Genomic DNA, 23435 nt, shown 5'->3' on the forward strand with positions numbered 1-23435 from the left:
TCTCTCTCAAAGCAAATGCCATAAAACACAGAAAACTGAGTAGGAAGAGCTGGGGGTGATGATATTATATGCTACATAAATGTATTCATTCAAACGAGTGTTTGCAGTTTCCATCTAGCAGGTCACATCTCAAACAAAACAACCAGATTCCAAGCCCAGCTTAGTTGCTTGTCTTGTTACACAATTCTGTTGTCCACTTAGCTTACTGAAGCAATGAAGGCATACAGGTAGTGCTGAAAATCCTGGAACTGGAGAGGTAAGATTATAACCTTTCAGGAAAAGCAGCAGCTTTTTTCCCTAGAACGAGGGCCAGGTAAACTCATTCCGAGGGAGAGCATGTTTCTGGCTTCGCGGACACCTCCTAGGACTTAAAGAACGTCAGTGAAATCTGATACCCCACTCTTCATTACAGTGAACTTTTTCTAGGTTTGCTTGTAGACGACTGCTCTGGAGACGGCGGAGACTAGGTGGAGGAAAAAGAGAAATACCGTGTAAGTCTCTACATCTTAGGAATCAGAAGTAGAAAGGCCTCTGTGGAAACTACTGGGACCAACACGGACCAGGGTTTTAAACAAGATGGTGGCTGAGGGCAGGACCGCTCTATCTTCCCGCGCGAAACTCTATGGCAGAGCAGAAGCGCAGTTTAGAGAAGTGAAGCTGAGAAGGGTGGTAACCCGACCAGCACTAGCGCGCTAGGGCGGCTGGAATCGAAAGGGCTCTGCCGCGCATGTGCGGAACCGTGGGGGATGGGCTCAGAGACAAGGGGCCCACCCCACAGCACAAGTTTTCTGAAACGTGTGAGTCTTTTAAGACCAGCTAAAGCCGAAGTGGGGCGTTTCCTAAGACGCATGCGTTCTAGACAGAACCAGCAATACAGTGGCGTGGTCTTTTCAACGCCTGGCGTACAGACGACGTCTGAGGTGGAAGGGGCGGTCAGGATTCCCAACACGCATGCGCTTTGAGGCCGAGGCGTTTCCTTCAGAGGGTGTGGAGTGCGGGGCTCCTTACTGCGCAAGCGCAAGGACTGTCCGGTAGAGCTGGTGGTCTAACCCGGGGAGGGGAGAGGAGGTGGAAGGGCTTAAAAAACCGGGTGCGCCTGCGCGTTGTCTACCGGTGGGACGAGCTCAGGATTTGTGAGGGGCGGGGTCACGTATGCGCGTCATTGGATGGGTAGGTAGGAGGGAGGGTGGAGATCGGGGAGGGTCTGTGCGCTTGCGCAGTGCGGGGGTGGAGGGCGGAGGAGATAGGTAGCACGCTTGCGCGGCTGTCACAGGGCTGCTTGGTTGGTCAGTGGGGAGTCGGCGCCTGCGTACTAAGACCCGTGTGCAGCAGCAGCGGCGGCGGCGGTAGAGGCGGCGGCGGCGGCGGCGGCGGCAGCGGGCTCGGAGGCAGCGGTTGGGCTCGCGGCGAGCGGACGGGGTCGAGTCAGTGCGTTCGCGCGAGGTGAGAGCGAGCAGGGCGCGCGTGCGCGGAACCTTGGTTTGGGCCTGGGAGTAGAGATGGAACTGCGCGAGTGTCGGGGAGGGGGCAGAGGGGAGCGGCGGCCACCGCCGCACGGGGTTCGGTCGGGCAGCAGCGCGAGGTGCGGAGAGGCTCGGGCGCGCGCCCCGGTTGGCGCGCGGGGTGACGGTTGGGGCTGGCCGGGTGACGTTGGAGCGACGCAGGGCGGGGGACGGCGAGCCGCGAGGCCGCCACGCGGGAGAGGCCGCCGGGCGGCCACGCTGGGACGAGGGCCGGGGACCAGATCGGCCCGCCGGGGCAAGGGTACCTGGGCCGTTTAGAACCGGGAGCCGCGCGGCCACGTGAGGTGGGGGAGGGGGCTATTCGGTGAGAGGGCATGTGGGGGGGTTGGCGGCCAGCGAGGGGAGGGGAGGCGGCGTGGCTCCGGCCTGGCGCGGCCTTTGAGGAGGGGGCGCCCGCAGCACCGGAAGTGCCCCCACGGCAGCCTGCCCTCGGGGTCGGAGGCCGCATGGCCGAACGTGGACGGGGGCCGCATGGCAGCGCGGGGACCCCTCCCCCCAGGTCCCCGCCACCGGAAGCCCCGGGCGGCCACATGGTGGGCGGGAGCCGGCAACCCCCCGCGCGGGGAGAGCTAGTCCTCGCGGGCGCTTAAGGGGGCTTGGAATTTTGAGGAGTGCGAGTAGCCCGTGGCCCGGATCCTGATCACTCCGGAGAGCCGTCTGCGGGCATATGTTAGTGTTCTCTCCCCTCATGGGCCCCTGGGGCTTTTCCCCCATATCCTCCTGTGAAGCGAGGTGGCCAGCCAGGTGTAAGTGGCACTCTTCCGTGCTGGGAGGCCAACGAAATGGGGAAACTGAGAGCAGTTGGACGGGAGCCCAACTCTTCTCGGTCATGCCGACAACGGCTTAAAGTCCTGGGCAGATGAGTTACTCTGTGTGATAGGTGCTCTTCACCTTGTCACTGTCGTTCTCGTTGGGTCTGATTTGGGAGTTCCCGGCTTTAGAGTCCATAACTTTCCTAGCTTAGTATAATTTATTCTACTTTCTAACTACTACCAGCCTTTTGCTTTCATTTTATTGTCATTCACCACTCTTCACTCCCCCACTTTCTACTGACTGTACAGGCCCGGCCTGAAAAGCCGACAGGACTGATGCATCCTGGGAAAAGTGGGAGGGCCCTCGCGAAGAGGCTGGGTTCCTGGGTTCCCTTTGGGAAACCAGAGGTGTTTGGCAGGGAGATCTGTTAGAAAACAACTTTACTTTCTTCCCCTCGGCTGCATCTGCAAATGCATGTTGGAGAGGCGGGAATCCCCCAAAGAGGCCTTGTGGTTTCCTGTACCAATGACTGGCTCGTGTGTGGATAGGGTGGGGGGGGTGTAACAGAGACGGGTGGGGCTCCCTGTCCTCCGGTCTCCACCCCCCTCCCCTCCATTAGCCCCGCCCTTTTGCTGGCTCATAGCTGCTCACCTAATTATAGCCCTGGTTCTGTGTGGGGAAGAGGGGTGGTTGGTTTCACTGGCAAGTTACACCTGAGTCCTCCCCGTACTAGGAGGCAGGCCTTTGCCCATCTCAGAGATTTGGCATCCTAACGTCCTGGAGGTCTCCTATCCCAAGCCGCCCCTTTAGCTTTCATTTGCTGTGGGGATCCTGCTGATCTTCCGCCTGCATATACACACTAGTTCTGAGGTATTTTTGATCCCCGTCAGGATGTAACGTAGGAGCTTGTACCATACTATGCGGGTAATGGAATAAAGGGGGAGGAATGAAGTACTGTTTCCAGAGTAGAGTGGAATAGATTGGAGATCTGTGAACTCTGTCCTTACTGACCCTAGTTCTTTTCTTGACTCTAGTTGGAATCGAAGCCTCTTAAAATGGCAGATGATTTGGACTTCGAGACAGGAGATGCAGGGGCCTCAGCCACCTTCCCGATGCAGTGCTCAGCGTTACGTAAGAATGGCTTTGTGGTGCTCAAAGGCCGGCCATGTAAGATTGTGGAGATGTCTACCTCCAAGACTGGCAAGCACGGCCACGCCAAGGTTAGAATTTCACTTCCACATTTTGCCTTTCCCACAAGCTGTCATCCGTGCTGGCCCTCTACCTTCTTTAGCTCTTTTATTACTGTCCAGTTCCTGAGCTCAGCCCTTAGCCTGGAACACCTTTCAACTGCCACACCAGCATTCAGCTTTTTCCTTGGTTACTCTCCTGTGGCCTGTCATCCTCGAAATCCCTCCTCTTCTCCATCGATGTGTGAATCTCCCAGCTTTTCTTCGAGCTCCTTTATGTATGCTCTGGCTATTCAGGTGCTCCGTCCTTGTTTTCCTGATTCCCTTTTTCTCCTTTGAGACCTTGTAGGAACTCTGTTTCCATTGCTTTGCCCAGGATTTCTCTCTGCAGTCCTAACAACGCACCCTTCCCCTGGAGGGGCTCCGGTGTACCTCTGAGCTTCTGAATTGCTGCTCCCTCTGCTGGAGCCACCTCCTGCTTCTTTGGGTCCTGATATTCTTTCTGCTTTTCTTGTAACTTTGTACTTTTTTTTTTTTTTCTCAGAAGTTGAACCTGGCCCATCCATTCCTCGTGGTTTGTTCCCTAAATAGGTTTTTCCAACTTCTGTTGCCCTGGCATTTGTTCATCCTGGGTCATCCCCTAATGCTTCCATCATGCCTCTGTACTTACTGTTCTTTCAGGTTTCCTTGTTTCCTAAATGCGTGGTCCTTTCTGGTGTCCCCCAAGTCCTTTTTCTTTTTGACTCTTCCTTTCTCATTCCTTCCTGTTTTCTGAACTTTTTTTCCTTCTACTTTGCTTATTTTGCAAGTCCTCAGCCTTTTATGTTGATGTCCAAAAAACCTCTTCTAACTTTTACCTGGATTCCTCCTGCTTCCCAAGGACCTTGGCCTCATTCATGTTTTGATAGCTTGAGGTAACTGACTGCTCCAGGCCTGCCCTAAAACCTTCCCTTGTGCTGTCAATTCCAGTCATGGTGGTCTTTGGCCTTCAGCTCTTTTTAGGGGCTTTAGTGTTTCTTTTTTGAATTAATTGGTTCCATTGCCAACTTCCCTAATCTTTGCCCTGACAACTCAGTCTGACTTCCCTTACCAGCCAGGGAAACTTTGATGAGCCTTTATCTTCTCCATCCTAGAGTCTGGTTGGGTTTCTCTCTGATGTGATGCATACACACAGGTCCATCTGGTTGGTATTGACATCTTTACTGGGAAGAAATATGAAGATATCTGCCCGTCAACTCATAATATGGATGTCCCCAACATCAAAAGGAATGATTTCCAGGTATGGAGATGGTTGGGCGCAGATGGAGTAGTGGTTGGGGGTGGGTGGAGGGAGATGCATACTGATCAGAAGAGCTTGGGCCAGAGAGATGGCAGGAGAGGGTATTTGGTGTCAGTTTGCCACCCGAGTTTGCCCATCAAGATTCTTTATCCTCAAGCTACCTGGGCCTCCCTTCAGCTTCCTTCCCTGTCTGCCTTCAGCTGATTGGCATCCAGGATGGGTATCTATCGCTGCTCCAAGACAGCGGGGAGGTGCGAGAGGACCTTCGTCTGCCTGAGGGAGACCTCGGCAAGGAGATTGAGCAGAAGTACGACTGTGGAGAAGAGATCCTGGTATGGTGCCCCCCTTTGTTTTGTGCCCAGCTCTGTTCCTCCGTGCTGCTTCCCAAGCTCAGACTTGTGACCGTCCCCCCTGCTCCCTCAGATCACGGTGCTGTCTGCCATGACAGAGGAGGCAGCTGTTGCAATCAAGGCCATGGCAAAATAACTGGCTCCCAGGTGAGCATGACCCCGCCCCAAAGCCCCCTTCACACGCTTTGTCATTTCCATCAAAGCGATGCTTTCAGCATGGTCATGGTGGTTCAAGGCTTATTTTCTGCCCCCAGCATGGCCCTGTCCCTCTTGCCCTTTTTCTCCTTGAAGGTTTTGCCCTGTCTCACCTGGTTTCTCTCTCCTACTCAGGGTGGCTGTGGTGGCAGCAGTGATCCTTCAGCCTGCAGAGGCCCTTTCCCCCAGCCTGGCCCAGCTCTGGCTTGGCCCTTGGCTGGACTCCTACATGACTTATTTGACGTTTTATTTTGGTTTCCCTACCCCCTCAATCTGTCGGGGAGCCCCTGCCCTTCACCCTGCTCCCTTGGCCAGGAGTGAGCGAACCATGGCCTTGGCGAAGCTGCCCTCCTCCTCTCCCCTCACACTACAGCCCTGGTGGGGGAGAGGGGGTGGGTGCTGCTTGTGGTTTAGTTTTTCTTTCTTCCTTTTTTTTTTTTTTTTTTTTTTTTTAATTCAACCTGGAATCAGAAAGCTGTGGATTCTGGCAAATGGTCCTTGTGCCCTTCCCACACTCGTCCCTGGTCTGGTCCCTTACTCCCCCATAGCCCTTTATCCCAAGCACCACCCCAACAGACTGGGGACCAGCCCCCTCCCCTGCTGATGTCTCTCCCCAAGTCCCTTTAGATGGGAGGGAAGAGGAGGAGAGGGGAGGGGACCTGCCCCCTCCTCAGGCATCTGGGAGGGCCCTGCCCCCCATGGGCTTCACCCTTTCCTGCGGGCTCTCTCCCCGACACATTTGTTAAAAATCAAACCTGAATAAAACTACAAGTTTAATATGAAGCCCCCAACTCAGCTGCTTCTTTGAATTAAATGGTATTTGCTGACCGGGAAGTCAATGTGGAAATGAGAAAGTGATTGGTAATCTGCTGTCCCACTGTGATTCCTGCGTCCTGCGGACCTGCCGCCCACTCCCACCCCCACCCCCACCCCAGGCAGCCCAGTGGGAGGTAACACAGACAGTAGCAGCATCGGGGGCAGTGGCAGGTAGATTTTATTGGCCTGGGACTGAGGCACACCAGGGATCCTCCCCCACAGTAGGGGGCAGGGGCTGGGAGCGAGGTTGATAGACTCTGATGGTCACTTGTGGTAGAATCGCGGGTTCTGGCTGTGCTGGATGAAGGGGAGCCGAGGGCCAGGCTGGCTGGTGGTTGCAAAGCCCGACTGGCAGCAGTAATGAGAGGAGGGCTTTGTCAGTGCGCGCCCTTCCCCTTCCTTCTACTCCCGCAGGGGACTGACAGCCATGGCAGAGGAGGAGGGAAAAAGGGGGGCAGGGACCACCTGTCCTACCCAGTCCTTTTTTCAACTTGGTGATGTAGGCATTCTGGTGGGCTTACCTTTCCTGCTGGTTGCATCTGCACAGGGAGCTGGGGTGAGGCAAGCAGTCCAGGGGCTGGATGCAGAGCTTGGGGATGCATGGGGCGTAGGGAGGACTGCAGAGAACAAAGTCAGCTGAGGCAGCCTGGGGCTCCCCTTAGTGTGGGCAGCCCTTCCCCTGACTTCCCAAGATTTTACTCACTGAGTCAGAGAAGCCAGTTTGTTGGTTAGCGTGTTCCATCTGCTTTTGTAAGGACAGGGCGCCACCGGGCTGGAGGAAGCCTAGGTGGGGAGGAAGGGTGTGTGAGGTGAGTAGAGAAAGGAGGCGAAGAGGAAGGGAGGAGGACCGCTGGAACTGGGCCCCTGCGTGGTGTCTGTCTACCATCACCTGTCTGGGTGGGCTGAAAGTGGCTGTGCACAGCATAGGGCTGTGGCTGTGGCTGAGACAGGTACTGCACTGCAGGAAATGCCGAAGGTGCTGAGGAAGGCAGGAGACAGCCATTAGGACCTCCTGGTAGCCTGTTCACAACACTCCTCCCTTAGAGCCTTGAGGAATGCCCCTCCTCCCCTTTGCCCAAGGCTCACCTCTGAGCTGCTGACTAGGACTATAGGCAGGCTGGGTGGGTCCATAGTGAGGTGGGGGCTGAGCAGTCCCATAGGCGCCGCCGGGGCTGCCTTGGAACTGCCCATGCTCCGGGGTCCCTGCGAAAGCAGCTGCTGAGCCCACGTAGTGTCGGTTCTAAGGAGGGAGGACGAGAACCACTGTAAACTCCATGAAGCAAAAACTTGAGTGACTGAAAGCCCCATTTCCCCAACACACTCATGACTTGAATGCTGGTTGGGTAAGGATGCGAGGCCGGCTGGAAGTAGCGGGAGTAAATGACAGCCTAGATACCCAGTCCTCCTGCTCTTACTGTAAGCACTTGGGGGCCGAACATCTGTTTGGCTCTGTCAGCTGCCATGAGGGTGCCTGGCCGATTGTGTCCTCCGGGGCTCCCTAGAGGGAGACGGGCTTGTGATGCTGCAAGAAGAGGCTGCAACCCCCAGGAAGGCCCATCTGACAAGTGGTTTCTTTAATCCTCACCCTGCATGCTGAGGAGGTGAGTTCCTGTGTGAACAGTCAGGCCTTGCTGGTATGCTGCCGATGTCAGAGTGGTCAGGTCACTGAACAAGAGGCAGGCACATCAGATCAAAGGCAAGCCTTTTCCCCTCTCCGCTCCCGCAAAAAACTTGATCTCTTGTTACCTGATCCCAGTTAGACTTTGGGCCCCAATTTTATTTTTAGCTGCCCAATCTCACCTCTGCTCCTTCCGCCTCCGTTTTTCTTCCTCATGTAAAACTTTCTTGAGCTGCAGGAAAAGCTGGTGCTTCTCTTCCTGGAGGGCCGAAAGCTTCTCCTGCAACTTCAGGATCTGGGAAGGAAGGAGAGGGATGAAAGCAAGAGAGCCAAGGGCAGAAAGGGCTGGGGAGAGATCAAGGGACTGCTTACTTGTTCCTTGGTCTCCTCTAGTGACATTCTCTCTTCCATTTCCTTTTTTTTCCTTCTCTCCTGCTCTTCCTTCATCTTTTGTTCCATCATCTTGTCCACCTCTTCTTCCTCTGGAAGAGTCAGAGTCAGGCAGAATGGGGAAGTGGCAGAGTGGTTAAAAGATTAGAATGTTAGCGATTGAAAGCCAGCAAAAACTGGTATCCCACTACACTTGGTACGAACTCTTTCCCTCTAAAAGAAACAGGTTTGCCCACCACTGCAAGAGGACACTGGGGACAGGGAAGTTTGTTAGGTGCTCTCCAAGGTCCTTGCCAGCTCACGGTTCTGGAGTTTAGATCTGGCCTCAGACTCCCGCCACGTCGGGGCTATCGGTCCCTCCTCTAGCTGTGGCCGCCGCGCAGGGTCTGCCCGTAGGTCGGGGTCAGCCCCGGGAGAGCAGCGCGCCCCGGGCCGTGCGTCCTCCCGCTCTGGCCCCAGCTCACCCTGCCGCTTGCGCTCCCGCTCCATCATGATGTGCCGGTGCAACGCCCTGGCCATGGCGTTGGAAAGCTTGGGGCGCTCCAGGAGCGCAGGCATGGTGCTGCTGGGGGCGCTCGGGCCGTGGACGCCCGGCTCTGTCACTGGCTGCCAGACCTCAGACCGGGCCTGCGGGGAGGCGGGCGCTCAGAGGGAGCGGACCAGGCCGGGGCGGAAGCCACTCGCCCGCCGCCCCGGTCACGTGCCTGCCGCCGGGCCGGCCTAACAGCGCGGCTCCTCCGCGAGCGCGGGCGGGGGTCTCGGCCTCGGCGCTCCCGCTCCCTGCCCGCTACCCGGGCGCCGGCCCCTCCCTACCCGTCTTCTCGTCGCTTTCTCCGCGGCCTCCCGAGCGCCTGGGCCGTGGCGTCACATCCGGCCGCTGGGCCGAATCCTTCCGGAGTCGAGGCTGTCGCGGCGCTCGCGGGCCGGCGGGGCGGGGCGGGAAGGCGGAAGCGCGGGCGACGGGTGCCCGCGGCGTCCAAACGCCTCCGCTGCGCCCCGCCCGGCGTCGACCCCGAGGGCGGAGCCCCTGACGTGGCGGGGCCGGGTCTCCTCCCGGGTCGGGGCGGGGGGGACCGAGAGGCGCGCGCGCGAGAGGCCAAGGCGGCTGCTCTGAGACGGCGTTTATTGGCTCCTTAGAAATCAGAGTCAGTAACAACTGTACAGAGGCCCCGACCCGCGCCCGCCTTCCCCACTCCCGCCCGGCCCGGAAAAGCAGCTTCGTGTGGGGCGCGGGGAGGCGCCTCTGGCCTTCACAGTAACCAGGAACAGAAACGGAAATAAATTAAGTGTAGGGGGAGGAGTGGCGGGGAGGCGCGCTCCCCAGATCAGTGCATGGAGAGGGTTCCCCAGGGCCGGCGGCCGGACCCCTCGCCGCCCTCGCCTCGAGGGGCTGTCCAGTCCCGGCCCCGGGCGCTCCTCTGCGAGCCCGCCTACATGCTCCTGTGCATCTGCCAGGCTGAGCACCGTGCATGCCGCGCGTCACTGGAATGAGGTGGAGGCAGTCGTCACTCAGAGTCCACGGGCCCAAGGCCCTGCTGTGCTTGTCGTAGTGCGGTGTCACCCCTCATTCCACCCGTACCAGCAGGGCATAGAGGAGCGTGGCCCCCTTCTCCTTGGTCACCCACTCGAGTTCAGCTGGGCTGAAGTGAGGGTCGGGAGGCTCTCTGAGGGCAGCAGAAGGGGGCCCGGGGGTGTAGGAGCCAGGGCGCACGCACACCTGGAACGCCACCTGGGCCTGGTGCGTCCGCTGGGATTTGGGGTCCCGGAATCTGGCAGGCAAGAAGCAGAAACGGGACAGTGAGGCCTCTGCTCCCAGTACCCCTCGCTCTTGCTGGCTGCAACCACCGCCCTGACGGTGACCGCGAGCCTGAGCAGCTGGCCTTGCTGTTGCCAGGCATCAGCCCCTCCTTACTGGGACTTGGCTCCGCCCTTTCCTCCCAAGGGTCTTCCTCCCATGCCCGCTCCCCTCGCTCCCTCCCCTCCCCTCTCCAGGCCTTTGCTCAAATCCCACCTTCTTCTTTTTTTAGGCCCGTTCCCATGGCATAAGGAGATTCCCAGGCTAGGGGTCTAATTAGAGCTGTAGCCACCGGCCTACGCCAGAGCCACAGCAAGTGGGATCCGAGCCACATCTGCAACCTACACCACAGCTCACGGCAACGCCGGATCCTTAACCCACTGAGCAAGGCCAGGGATGGAACCCGAAACCTCACGGTTCCTAGTCGGATTCATTAACCACTGAGTCACGACGGGAACTCCAAATCCCACCTTCTTAATGACGTCTGCCGCCACTACCCTATTTCATAGGCCGGGTCCTGCCACGCTTCTGATCCACCTCACTCCACTCTACATTTTGTTTCCATAGTATTTACATGTCACCTTCAAAGATACTAACTACTAAACACTCATTAGGCACAAACACTCCAGAGCAAGAGAGGGCAGAAGTTCCACGTGGCTAGGGTTCCCTTTTTTGTTCTGTGTGATAGGACCAAGTAAGAGGTCTTTGTTCAAAGACTGTGTGAGGGCTGGGTGGAGATGGGCTGGGAAGGAGGGTAACACCAGATCTGAGCAGCCCTGGGCCCCTCCCAGGTACTCACTGCACTTTGGATGCCAGGGTCTCGGCCCCGGCATATTGGAGGGAGGGGGAAAGCAGCACTGGAGGGGGCTGCTCCTCTCGGGGAGGCGCGCAGTTCTCACCAGGCTCCTCAAAGCCTCCCCCAGGCTCTCCCTTCAAGGGCCGGCAGCTCAGGATGGAAGCGGTACCTGTGAAGAGAGCGGGGTAAGGGCAGCCCGCCCATGGCCCACCCGCCCGGCCTGCCCCGCCTCTGCTGGCACCGTGGTACCTGCTCCCAGCTCCCCCCGGTCTAGCACCCTCCGCACGGCTGCCACGTTGCTCCCGTGATACGCCATGTGCCACTTCTTGGTTAGTGTCCCAGCCTCCAGGCGGGGATTCACCCTAGGAGGGGGACAGAGAGGGCAGATGGGGCAAAGGTCCCTGTCTCCACAGGGTCATCCCCCAAGCAAGAAGACACCCTCCTGGGACCTTCGTTTCTCAAGGGGGCAGGGGACCGTGAGGGAGATGCACGACCCTGTCCCATGTGTACCTGAGGTTGAACCTGCACCAGCCGAAGGGCAGAGCGTATTCCCGGGGGGGCTCCCCGCGGCGCCTGTGGGCCTCGTCCCCTCGAAGCTTGCGGCAAGACTCACAGTAGCACAGGCTACGCTTTGGCGGGGGCAGGAAGTAATCCTCTGTGGAGAGTGAGTGGCCCACTTTGTGGCTCGGCTCCCGCCCTAGGTCTCAGGCACACGGCCTCTTTGCTGGTCTCTGGGACCCTGGCTCTGGGCCGGGCTGGGCATGAGGCAGTTCAGGGAGACGGGGACTCACCAGGAAGCAGCAGCAGTTCCTGGAAACGGGAGCAAAGGGCGTGGTACTCGCAGCTCTTAAGGGGGCTGGCAGTGGGTGGTGGACCCCAGCACACGCTCTCCTTGATACCTGCGGGAGCAGAGCGGGCAGAGGTCACAGGAGCTGGGGCCCGAAGTACGAGGCGGGGTGAGGTGGGATCCCGGACCCGTGGGCTGGCTCACCATCCACCATGTCCGCTTTCTCCATGTCCCCCTGGGTTCCAGTACTCTTTCCACTGGCAGCCCCTGGTTCAGGGCTCACGATTGTCACCTGCAGGAGAGAGCGGTGGTCAGCTAGGCTCTGACCAGCCCCCCGCGCCGGCTGACCCCCCTTCGTGAACACAGACGTCCCCTTCCTCAGCCAATCCGGCCTTCCAGGCACCGCTCCTCCTTGCCTGCGCTGCCACGAACCTGCTCGCACTGCCCGTAGAGGTCCACGAGCGCGTGGCAGGGCTGGGGCACGTCTGGCACAGCCACGCCCTGGTCCAGCCCATTGATGTGGAGATGGAGCCCTCCAGAGCCGTCGAGCCGGAGTCCCAGGATGGTGCCTTCAGGACACGTGTCCAGATTGGGCCCAAACTTTTCACAGATCTGGGAGGAGACAACTACTGTCTGCCCAGAGATCAGACTCATAGGGCAGCAGCCACCCCTGCCCTTCACTCAACTTGGGGTCGCCAGCTCCGGGGCTTTGCCTCCACATGTGCCCACCATCCAGTCTCTTCCCCTGCTCCGGTCTCCTAGAGCCCATCTCCCCTTCCCCCTGCAACGCGCTCCGGGGAAGGGACACAGGGCACGGGGGAGTCCGAACCCGTCCAGGCCTTGATGCTCACCCCTCCCCCACCCGCTGCAGGGCCCCCTTTATACCTGTGGCCCCACCTCCAGGGCGAAGGGCCCCCCCTTCTCCCTTCCGGCCAGACCCTCCCTCCTCAGAGGCCTGGCTCTTCCCCGTCTCTCTGTTCCCTACCCACCTTGAGACCGTTGTGGAAGACGCCACGGCCCCGCAGCAGCCAGGCTGCCCGTTTGAGGGCACAGGCAGAAGCAGGGAAGTTGAGCCTCTCCGGCGGGCAGGTGATGACTCCCAGGACAAGGGAAGACGTCCACTGCCGGTTCAAGAAGTCTATCCGGACCTGAGGAGAAGGCAACTACTCCCCAATCTCGGCCTCCGGGAAGAGGCCACGCCCCCAGCAGAGCAAGCTCCTCCCCGCAGCCAGCGAGGGAAGGTGGCACCCCAAGGGCAGGCCTGGGATGTGCCCTTCCTGAAGCCTGGAGGGACAGGAAGCTGCCGTTTCAGTTGTGGCCCTCCCTTTTTCAGCCTTGGTCTTGCTGTTAGCCCCGAAAGGATTCCTATCCCTGAGGCTCCTGCCCCGGCCTAACTCTGACATCCTGCAGGCTGCGGCCCCTGCCACACTCAGGATCCCAAACCTCCCTGGCCTCCCCCAGCCCCTCCCTATTGCTTCCCTCACCAAAGCCCCCAGGTGGGCACCTCCCAGAAGCTGATCTTAGGATTCCCACCTCTGGGCAGGAACAGAAATCTCAGGAGGCTCATCCAAGGGGCGTGCTTGCCACTTTGTCCTCAACCTGGAAAAGCCTTTGTCCAGGAAGGCTTGGCCCTGAGCTCCCCCAAGCAAGTGGAGCTGGGGATAGGGAGGGGAGGCCCACCTGGACCAGCAGCTGGGGCACCAGGGGCTGGTTGACGACCACGATGCCCTGATTGTAGCTGGCCACTCGGGTAGCTGTGCGGTTCCCGTTGGACAAGAGGATATTCTTCCCGTGGTTCTCCAGGAACTCCAGGGCCGTGGGCATAACGGCCACTTGCTCCTGGCCCTGGTGTAGAAGAGAAAGTGAGCTGCTAGGGTCGCTGATGCGAAGCATGAGCCGCCCCAATGGAGTTTACGCAGAGCCTGTGAATAAGCCTCTGCCCAGCCAGGACTGGATCAGAGAACCCGAAGACAACCTGGTGGCCCACGGCCCACCAACTGCCCGTCCCTGGGCCCAGTTGGCCCTGCTGCTGCCTCTTACTTCCGGGCCATGCTCCTCGCCCTCGTCTTCCTCTTCGCCCTCACTGCCGGTGTCCGAGCTGGGGGAAGGCGGCTGGGTGCCCTCTGGTTCGTCCAGCCTGGTGGAGCTGACAATAGACACACTCCGCACTGGCCCGTAGAGATCCAACACGGCCCACACGTTCTGGGGGCACACAGACCCGGGGGTCAGAGACCAGGGGAGGGCCGCAACCCCCCTCCCAGCCCCAATGAAGGTTCTGGGGCTACCTTGGCAATGCCGGTGGCTGCGGGCCCCATATCCTCTCCATCCACCAGGATGTGCATCGTGTCATCTGCGCCCCGGCGAAGGCCCACGCGGCTCCCCACCTAGGAGCCAGGTGACGCAAGGACAGGGGCTCAGCCCGCCTCTTCCCCCCCTCCCACCCCCCCACCCCCGCTCCCAAGCCCAGCCCTGCCCCGAGCGTCCGCTGCTTCACCCCCAGCCTCTCGAGGTTCCGGCCGTAGTTCATCCTCTGGAGCTGCCCGTCGCGCCTCACTTCACAGCTGGACACCATCCAGGTGGTTTTCGTCCGGAGCTCGGGCAGGGAGGGTGGCAGCCCCGGGCCCCCGCCCGCTCCGGGCCCCATGTCCCCAGGCACCAGTGTGGTCAGCCCGAGCCGGAGGGAGCCTGCCCACTTCTCATCCAGCTCCTCCACCTTCACCTGGGACGGAGAGACGCGCTCAGCTGCGCTCGCGGGGGCAGCGGGGTGGGGGGCCGTTTGGCCCCGCTGGCACGGTCCGCAGCCGCCTCGGCCACGTCTCCACTGCCCACCTCAAAGACCTCCTCGGTCTTGAGCTCCTTGGTGCTGAAGACGAGGCCGTGGGCGTAGCCAGCCGCACGCACCGCCCGGGTGCCGTCTTCCTCCAGAGTAATGTTCTTGCCGCAGGTGCTGTGGAATCGGTGAGCCACGCCAGCCACTGCGGGAAGAGGGCACGAGAGGAAGGGCGAGGGTGAGGGCAGCCAGCTTCGGACACGACGCGGGCGAAGCAGGAAGCTGACAGAAAGGCCCCACCTGCGGTACTCCCTCAGGGCCTCCGACACCCCTGTCTCCCCCGCAAGCCTCAGGCCCCAACCTGCCGTATGCCCAGCTACGGTGTCCCGGCCCCTGGGTGGCAGGAGAGCATCCAGGCCGTGTGTCACTCCACCCCTCGTGCCTGCTGGCCCCCAGGGCCGCTCCCTCCCTTCCCCGCGTCCTCGGGCGGCTGCTGCGGCCAGCCTGTCTGAACGGCTCCCCTGACCTGGAAGCTCTATCTCTCGGGCCCGCCCTCCCTCCCTGGCGGCTGAACCTGGGGAGTGCAGGGGGAATGACTTCTCAGTGGCGCTGTTGCTGGTCGCCAGGCTGTTGTCCATGGGGCCGGTGGCATTGGTGATGGACACTTGGACGCACTGGCCATACAGGTCCACTACTGCATACACCTCTGGGTAGGGAAGGAAGCGGTTCAGGAGCCTGACAGGCTGGCGTGGGCTGAGCCGAGGGCGGCAGGCCGAAAGCCACAGCGTCGTCACCTTTACCGGGAGGCAAGCCTGAGCAGGCGGCGCCTTGGTCCTGGCCGTTGATGAAGTAGTGCAGGTCGCCCTTGGCCGTTCGCATCATGCCAATGCGCGCGCCCGTGCCCAGCGCGTCCAGGTCACACCCGTAGTTGTTGCGCATCGTGTTACCGTCCTGCATGATGGCTGTGCCACTGGGGGAAGACAGAGGGGGTAGGTCAGCCTCCTGGCTTCCTCCCCACCCAGGCCTCTGCCCAGACTCTGCTTGTCAGAACCTTCCAGAGCCTGGCACTGGGATCTCGATCTGGGGCCTGAGACCCGAGCTCATCGCCTCTGTGCCTAGGGTGCAGCTCCCAGGGAAGAGCAGGAGCTACCTGAAGAGTTGGCGGGAGGGCTTCCCACAACTGAAGGGAAGGGGCAGCCACACCCCCTGGGCCTGTCCTCATCTGTGGCCACCACAGGCCCAGAACCCTGCTTCCCTCACCCCGGCCCTGCCCAGCTGGTCCCCAAGGCAGGCAGCCCAACCTCAGCATCCACGTGTCATAGTCGATGTCCGTCATGGTGTTGGGGAATTCGAGGTCCTCCGGCCGAATAGCGGTCACTCCTGGAAGGAGCCAGGAGGAGGTCGGCGCCGAGCCCCAGCCTCAGGCAGCCGGGACCGCCCCGAGGGAGTGTGTGCACGTGCACAAACACACACACACACACACACACACACTCTGAAGGGCTCCTCACCAGCCTCAATGGAGCCTGATCAGCGATCACACACACACACACACACACACACACAACTCCACACCACCACACACACACACCACACACACACACACACCTCTCCTCTCTGAAGGGCTCCTCACCAGCCTCGATGGAAGAAAAAACCCTTGATCAGCCGATCACACACTCACACACACACACACACACACACACACACACACACTCTCTCTCTCTCTCTCTCTCCTCACCTCTATCCTGACCAGCTCCCACCACACCACCCACACACCCCCCCCCCCCCCCCCCACCACCCCCCCACCACACCACACCCTCTCTCTCTCTCTCTCTCTCTCTCTCTCCTCACCAGCCTCGATGGAGCCTGATCAGCGATCACACACCACACACACACACACACACACACACTCTCTCTCTCTCTCTCTCTCTCTCTCTGAAGGGCTCCTCACCAGCCTCGATGGAGCCTGACCAGCGATCCACCATCTTCTGAATGACAATTTCAAACAGCTCTCCATCCCTCAGGGCCCTGCCAGGGCGAGAGGCCATCAGGCTCTACCTGGGCGGCTGACACTGGACAGTGGGAAGGTGGGGACACGAAAGTCCAGACACTGACCGGTTGGAGATGACGATGGCGTCGTTGAACTCACTGCGGCAGTTGTGGCGGAGCGCGGTGCGGCCCCCGTTGGTGATGACTGCGTTGCTGCCGTGCAGCTGGTGGAAGCGGAGGTCGGAGCCCCCGGCCCCTGACGATGGGGAGCTTGGAGATGCCTGGTTGTTCCCCTCGGGGAGAGGCTCAGGGACCGGGGGCACCTCTGCAAGAGCGGAGTCACCAGTAAGGCCTACAGCTGCCTCTGAGGCCTCCCAAGGCCGCCCCAGGCCCTGCCCCGCCCGGCCCTCACCCACGTCGTCCACAATGGTGGCCTGGGCCGCCTGGCCGTAGAGATCGACCACGGCATAGACACCCGGAGGCACGTTCCAGGCGGCGGGGCCCTGAGTCATGCCATTGACGAAGAAGTGGAGAGTCCCGTCCTCCCGTCGCACCACGCCCACCGTGTCCCCTGCCTTGGAAGAAGGGGGGCTGGAGTGAGGAGTCAGGCGGAGCTCCTGCCTAGGCTGGTCCCACGGCAGCCCCGCCTTGCCTGCCTCCCCGCGGCCGAGACCCGGCGGTGCCCCCACTGTCCCACCTTGAGCCGGTCCAGGTTGTGCCCGTACTCGTCCAAGATGGTCGTCCCGTTGTGCATGACCCCGTTCCCGGTCATCATCCAGGTCCCTGGGGGGACAAGGAGGGCCGAGGGCATGAGGGGGAAGCCAGAGCTCCTCTCCTTTGCACAGCGGTCCCCACATTACTCCCCAGTCATCGGCCCAGCCTGCCTCTGCCTGCTTCCCAGAGCAGGGCAAGGAAACTCTGCAGGTCCCCAGCCAGCCAGAGGCCCTGGCCAGGTGGCCCTGCTCAGCCAGTGAACGAGTCGGCACAGGTGGGCCAGGTGGCGGGCTCTGGGGACGGCTTCCTCCCTAGGACCTTCTCCCGGCCCTGCCCTTCTCGGGCGCTTACCAGAGCGCAGGTTGGTCATGGTGGAGGGCAGCTGGAGGTAGGCGGGGTTGTGGGTGGTGACGCCGATCTCGATGGAGCCAGCCCACTTGTCCACCATCTTGTCGATGCGAACCTGGAACACCTCCCCGTCCCGCAGGGCCCGGCTGCTCAGCACCACGCCGTGGTTGAAGTCGTCGGTGGCACTGAGGGCATCGCAAAAGGGGCCTCAGCTCTCAAGGCACACACACCGAGCGGGCCAGAGCTTAGGCCAGCGATGCCTGCCCGACACCCGCTGCCCAAGTCAACCAGCTACACGCTGCACTCCAGGAGGCACCCCTTCTCCAGCCAGGAGGTCCCACGCTCGACTCCCCCTGCCCCCCACGTCCCCGCCCCCAATCCCACGAGAGCCCCTTCGCAGGCCTCTCCCCAGCCCCGCGGGCCTTACTGGGGCCTCAGGGCGGTACGTCCCTCGTGGGTGATGGCTGCCTTCTGCCCACAGTTGGGGTGGAAGAGCAGGCGCTCGGGCTCTGCCTGGGCGGCAGGAGCAGCGCGGCGGAGGGCCCCCTCGGGGGACAGCGCCCGCAGGATGGCGTTGTTCCGGCGGAGGCGGTCACTGTGGTTGTTATTGTGGACGATGGTCACCTTCACCGCCATCCCATACAAGTCCACCACGCCATACACCACCGGGGGCGTCAGCGGCGTGGCCACGCCTGCAGGGGCGGGAGGTGCAGGCAAAGCAGGGAAGGGGGGTGAGGGGGAAGAATGACAGAGAGAGATGAGTATGGAACAGCCAAGAGGATGAGACACGGACCCCCGCCCCCTCCGGGCCAGCCCCTGCCCCTGAAAGCCCCGGCCCGGCGGCCCCTCACCCTGATCGATGCCGTTAATGAAAAAGTGGAGGGCAGAGTTGGACTTCCTCGTGAGACCGATGTGGTCGCCCTCCTAGTCAAAGCAGAAAAAGAACAGCCTGGAATCCATTCCCAGTCGAGCTCCAGACTCGAACCGGATGGAGACCACGCGAACAGAGGGGTCCCAGAGCCTTCCCCCCAGCACGCCCTGCGGCAGGGGAACCGTTCCGCAAGGCTCCCACGAGTCTCAGGCCGCTCCGAATGCTCGACACAAGTCAGGCGCTGTGTTAAACCAGCTTCTGACCACCAGCTTGTTAACCCTCATGACGACTCACCAGATGCCACTAACTGGCTCGTTTTTAGACATTAACAAGGAAAGACTACCAGGGAAGAAAAGCTTCTTGGCTCAGATCACTAGCACAAAAGGCCGAAGGGAAAGGGGAATTGAACCCATCTGACTCCAAAATCTGAGTGCCTAAGTGCTGGGCAACCCTGCCTCTGCGGAAGGAAGCTTCGGGCAAAAGATAAAAGGTCTTGCTCCAGGTCAGAGAACGTGGTGCCCATCCGGGACGCACGGCACCAGGGTGCCCCGGAGAGTGGCCCACGCGCTGGATCCCGCCCTCACCTGCAGCTCATCCAGACTGAATTCACAGTACTCCCGGCGGGTGCCCTTGCCGTTGGTCAGGATCCCGCAGCCGCTCATCATGATGGTGCCTGGGGCAAGCGGACACCCTGATTAGGGGACAGGCGCCCTTTACCTCGGCCACCACTGGCCATGCCCCCACCCTGCCAGGGGCCAGTACCTGACTGCAGGTTGGTCATGGTGGCTGGGTACTCCAAATTGTTGGGGTTGTGGGTAGTGACACCAATCTCAATGGAGCCCGACCACTTATCTACAAGCTTGTCAATGCGGATCTGGGGAGGGGGGGGGAATGTTAGTGCAGAGAAAGGGCCCCCAGCCCTGGGCTCGTCCCCAGGCTGTCCCCACCTCTCCGCCTCTAGCATCCAGAATGGAGCCCCGTGTCTGGCTCCCAGAGGGCAAGGTGTCAGCCAGACGCCAGACCGCGGGATCTGCACACCTCAAACATCTCGTTGTCCCGGAGTGGGCGGTTGGTCATGACGACCCCATTGTTGAATTCATCCAGGGGCCGGCGGCGCTCCGCCGTCTTATTATTGTTGCTGAGTTTGATGAGGGTTCCACACTTCTCATGAAAAAGCAGGGCATCGTTGGAAGTGAGGATGGGCGAGGTGGCAGCACCACTAGGCCCTGGGGCCTCCCCTGCTGGTGGGGAGCTCAGGTTCACGTTCAGGAGCCCCCCGTTGTAGGCAGACAGGATGGCATTGCTCACCACCTCCGAGAGCTCCATGTTGGCAAAGTCTATGGCAGCGAGAGGGAGAAAGGAAGCAGCGATGAGGCTCCTCCCCCTCGGGCTCGCTGTGCTGTCCCTGCCCCTCTCCTGAGGTCCCTCCCTGTCCACCTCACTGCCCGCTCCCCTTCCCAGGGCCTCCCCGGAGCCCTCACCATTATGCGACTCAAGGCTGTTGGGAAACGTCTCCGGCCGGGCCTGCGCTGGGGATACCATGAAGGCTGGGGACCAGGCGGGGTGGGAGGGGAATAAGGGTTTAGCCCCTGCCGCAGGGCCCACAGCCTGGAGACCCCTCCTCTAGCCCCTGCTCTCCCCTTCAGCAGACTCAGGGGCCTGAGTGGCCCTGCCCACAACCCAGCCTCGCCTGTCACTACATCTCCCCCACGCCTTCAGCCAATCCCTCTGCCCCGCCCCTCCACCTCTGCCCTAGCTGTGTTCTCACCTTCATCCCCAGAGGTCCCCTGTTCAGCCAAGGCAGAATCTTCAGGGGGGCGGAGGGCTCGAGGGGAGGTGTGGGGATGGGAGTGGGGGGGCTGAAGCCTGGTTCAGGGGGAAGCACGGTGATCTGGGTGCACTTGCCGTAAAGATCCACGACGGCCCAGACACGAGCGGGCAGGCCCGTGGCGGCCACACCGCAATCCCGCCCGTTCACCCAGAGCCGCAGCTCCCCGGCAACCGTGCGCTCCACGCCCACACGGTCCCCTTCGCCAAGCTGGTCCAGGTCCTGCCCATACTCCTCCAGCACAGAACGTCCATCCCTCAGCACCGAGCAGCCTGACACTACCCACGAGCCCCCCTTCAGCCCCGTGGCGCTGCTTGGGAAGTCCAGCACACTGGGGTCCAGTGCCGTCACCCCAATCTCAATGGAGCCACTCCAGGAGTTGACCTGTGATGGGGTGGTGGACAGAGGCTCAGGATGGGCCAGGAATGGGTGTCTCCCACCACTAGGAAACCACACTTCACAGACCACTGTGCCCCCCTCCACCTCTCAGCCAAGCTAACCGGCTTTTCTCTCTTAGGACAACAGGCATCACCACCCAGAGATCCAGTCCCACAAATAATTTTCTGGACTCTGGTCTCAGGGGACTGTTCAACCCACTGTCCCCTAGCAACTCTGCTCTGTCCTCTAGGACATCATGCCTTTCCCCACCATGCCAGCTAAATACCCTGGCTCCCGCCTGCTGCTCCCTCTAACTTCCCTGGTCTCTGTGGCCTCTCAACTACCAAATCATAGCTCTCCATGCCCACACTCCTTGCTCTCGTGTATAACGCTCTCCCTCCCGACCTAATTCTCTCCGAGGCTCTGGTTGCACTCAAATTCCCTCTCTTCCCAAATCTGCCTCTGTGCGCCTGGCCCTTCACCACATCAGACACATGCACACACACCTCCTTCTCCCTGAGTGTCCTCAACCATCTTTCTGGCCCAATTGGTGAGTCTGTCCTTCAGTGGATGTTCTTTCCTTGCTACCTACATCTCTGACATCTCTCCCTCCTCCGTCTCCCACAAATTTTTCAGGAGGTCTGTTCCCTAGTTGCTATAGTGAGGGGGGCCCGTGTCCCTTCCCTGCTCCAGGATCTTGAGGGAATTCAAGCTTTCCTTGTCTGCTTCTCCTTGAGACATGATTCTGCTTCATGCTCCCTTCCTGCCATCACCTGGTGTCCTGCCCGTCGGTTCCCTCTCGGTACCCGGCGATGTGGGCTACCAAGACTGCCCTCCCTCATCTCCCTCTGGTCCCCTCCCATCACCCTCCATATCTCGGTTCCGCGGCCCCTGCTCCGCACCTTGCGGTCGATGCGGACCGTGAAGACGCGTCCATCGCGCAAGGGTTCCCGGCTCAACACCAGCCCGTGGTTAAACTCCTGGCCCGGCTGCTGCCGCCGCGCTGTACGCCCACAGGCCGACAGGCTCACCAAGCGCCCGGTGCGCGGGTGCAGCTCCCCGGCAGACCCCGGTCCTGAGCCGCTCCCGCCGGGGCCCCCACCCCCACCCGGCCCCGGCCCGGGGCCTCCCCCAGAGCCCCCACTCCCACCCGACCCCGCCGCCATCGCCGCTGACACCGGGGCCGCGCGACAGCCGCGCTTGGCGGCACCGTGGCAACCGCTGTGCACAGACACCCTGAGGGAATAGGACCGGGGGCTGGGGCCAGATATGCTTTACGGCACTGCCGGGCAATGAAGCATCCCGGGCTGGGGAACTAAGGACTACCACGGTGGGAGCAGAAAGGACGACGGGGTCGGGCAGGTTTGCTTTACGGCACGGGCGAGGTGACGGAGTCGCTCCGAGACGGGTGAAGACCGGCAGGGGGCTTTGCGACAGTGGGAGAAACGACTGCCCCAGGCAACTTTACGACGGGGGGGTGGAGCCCAAACACGTTCAGCTTTGCGACAGCGGCACCGACGACCCCGCCTTCGTCGAGGCAGCCAACACCTTGAAGTATTCGTTTTATGGCCAGAGGAGGTGTCTTTCCTTCACGCCGTAGCTACGAAGTTGTGTGACCCGGGGCTGAGGAATCAGACCAGGGCAACCAGTGGCTTTATAATAAAAAATCTCTTGCTATCCACGCCCTGAGACCGGATGTGTCTCCCGACAGTGTCGCGGTTCCTCCGCTTTGTATCACAACTCTTGTGAGCGGCAGAGCGGGCCGGCTTTTGAGGGATAAAAGGCTCGCAGGTGTTTCTAGTCGAACCCATCTTGAACGCAGTCCAACTAAACTTAGATTTTATTTTTTTGCTCTTTAGGGCCGGCACCTGAGGCATATGGAAGTTCCCGGACTAGGCTCCGGGTCCAATCAGAGCTGCAGCTGCCGCCCTGCACCACAACCACAGCAGCAGGGGATCGGAGCCGCCTCTGTGACCTACACCACAGCTCATGGCAATGCCGGACCCTTAGCCCACTGAGCGAGGCCAGGGATCGAACGGGTGTCCTCATGGATCCTAGGCCGGTTTCATTTCCTCTGTGCCACAAGGGGAACTCCCAAACTTAGATTTCTTTTTTTTTTTTTTTTTTTAATCCAGGAGTAGAGTCCAAAGGAATCCCGGCAGGCAGTTTAAAGCAGTGGCCCTGACGGTTCCTGAAGACCCTCCCCACCAAAGCTATTTAAGCCCCCAGCTCAACTCTCCCAAAGCTCAAGCTAAGGTTGGAGGGCTGTGACATCACAATTAGGTTTCTCGCCCCATGACCAGGACCCCTGGCTATGATTGGTTAATTCGGATGAGGGCGGTGATGAGGGAGAAGGGCGGGAACAAATCCCGGAGACAAAGAAAGGTTTTAGGGTGGAACAGAAAGGGAGGGGCACGTAGCGAAGCTCTCAGCCTGAGGTCCCGAGATAGTTTTGACTCCGCCCCCCGCAGCTCCCAGGCGCGCGGGGGGGAGGGGCCTGGGCCCCGCCCAAGGGGCCCGCTCCCGCCGCGGTGGGGGCGGGGCTAGGGGCGGGGCTATGTGGAGCAGGGAGGCGGGGCGGGGTGGCTGAGGGTGGCCCCCTAGTGGGGCCATGGAGAAGCAGGAATCTCTGGGGGCTGCTGGCAGCCTCAAGGGAGCATCCCCTGGAGGGGCAACCAGGGACGCGCTAGGAGGCATCGGAGGAGTCGAAGGAGGCGCCGGGCTGCCCCCCGGAGTAATCATGGTTCACGGTTCTGGGCCCCCCGCGCATCCTGGGGGGACAGCAGTCCTCGACTCCGGGCTCCACCAGCACCCTGGGGAGGTCGCGGGCCACAGCCATGGGTCGGGTACACACCCTGGCGGGTTTAGTCCCCCCTTTCCTGGAACCAGTGTATCGGGGACATCCAACCTGGGGTCGGGGGGACCTGGGATGTACAACTCAGGATCCATTCCGCGCCCTGGGTCAACTTGCACGCACCCCGACAAACCCTGTGAGGACCGGCCCCGAAGCATCCTAAAAAACAGCAGCTCCATCATGATGCACAAATCCCC

General features: G+C 60.8%; 3 protein-coding genes across 8 annotated transcripts; 1 reads left to right on the plus strand and 2 right to left on the minus strand.

Annotated features, from left to right (window-relative positions):
- EIF5A (eukaryotic translation initiation factor 5A) lies at positions 432–6078 on the plus strand. 5 transcript variants are annotated; one of them, XM_003131931.4, is made up of 7 exons: positions 892–1031; positions 1274–1443; positions 3311–3496; positions 4638–4742; positions 4943–5074; positions 5166–5239; positions 5423–6078. In XM_003131931.4, the coding sequence occupies exons 3-6, from the start codon at positions 3332–3334 to the stop codon at positions 5226–5228; spliced, it is 465 nt and encodes a 154-aa protein (XP_003131979.1). In that variant the 5' UTR covers positions 892–1031; positions 1274–1443; positions 3311–3331; the 3' UTR covers positions 5229–5239; positions 5423–6078. The 5 variants fall into 5 exon arrangements, with proteins under 5 accessions (XP_020923476.1, XP_013843405.1, XP_003131979.1 ...); XM_021067817.1 differs by lacking the exons at positions 892–1031; positions 1274–1443 and adding an exon at positions 432–491; XM_013987951.2 differs by lacking the exon at positions 1274–1443 and having other exon boundaries at positions 760–1031.
- Positions 6261–9035, minus strand: GPS2 (G protein pathway suppressor 2). 2 transcript variants are annotated; one of them, XM_003131934.4, is made up of 11 exons: positions 8925–9035; positions 8576–8738; positions 8094–8203; positions 7904–8016; positions 7689–7768; positions 7519–7601; positions 7190–7343; positions 6993–7082; positions 6807–6886; positions 6625–6720; positions 6261–6451 (listed from the first exon to the last, which is right to left on the minus strand). In XM_003131934.4, exons 2-11 carry the CDS (start codon positions 8667–8669, stop codon positions 6368–6370), a joined length of 984 nt encoding a protein of 327 aa, XP_003131982.1. In that variant the 5' UTR covers positions 8670–8738; positions 8925–9035; the 3' UTR covers positions 6261–6367. The 2 variants fall into 2 exon arrangements, with proteins under 2 accessions (XP_003131982.1, XP_020923473.1); XM_021067814.1 differs by having other exon boundaries at positions 6264–6451; positions 8816–8932.
- Positions 9218–21550, minus strand: NEURL4 (neuralized E3 ubiquitin protein ligase 4). The gene is given in 30 exon segments (XM_021067813.1): positions 9218–9880; positions 10706–10871; positions 10952–11064; positions 11213–11357; positions 11494–11601; positions 11694–11781; positions 11922–12101; positions 12479–12637; positions 13170–13334; positions 13530–13691; positions 13775–13873; positions 13984–14208; positions 14319–14464; positions 14834–14965; positions 15060–15229; positions 15561–15639; positions 16208–16284; positions 16372–16570; positions 16658–16820; positions 16943–17028; positions 17311–17492; positions 17735–17999; positions 18159–18231; positions 18763–18851; positions 18941–19052; positions 19217–19515; positions 19660–19725; positions 19947–19991; positions 19994–20390; positions 21287–21550. Coding segments are annotated over 30 exon segments (4659 nt in total). The 3' UTR covers positions 9218–9675.

Source organism: Sus scrofa, chromosome 12, assembly GCF_000003025.6.
Source record: "Sus scrofa isolate TJ Tabasco breed Duroc chromosome 12, Sscrofa11.1, whole genome shotgun sequence".
NCBI lineage: Eukaryota > Metazoa > Chordata > Mammalia > Artiodactyla > Suidae > Sus > Sus scrofa.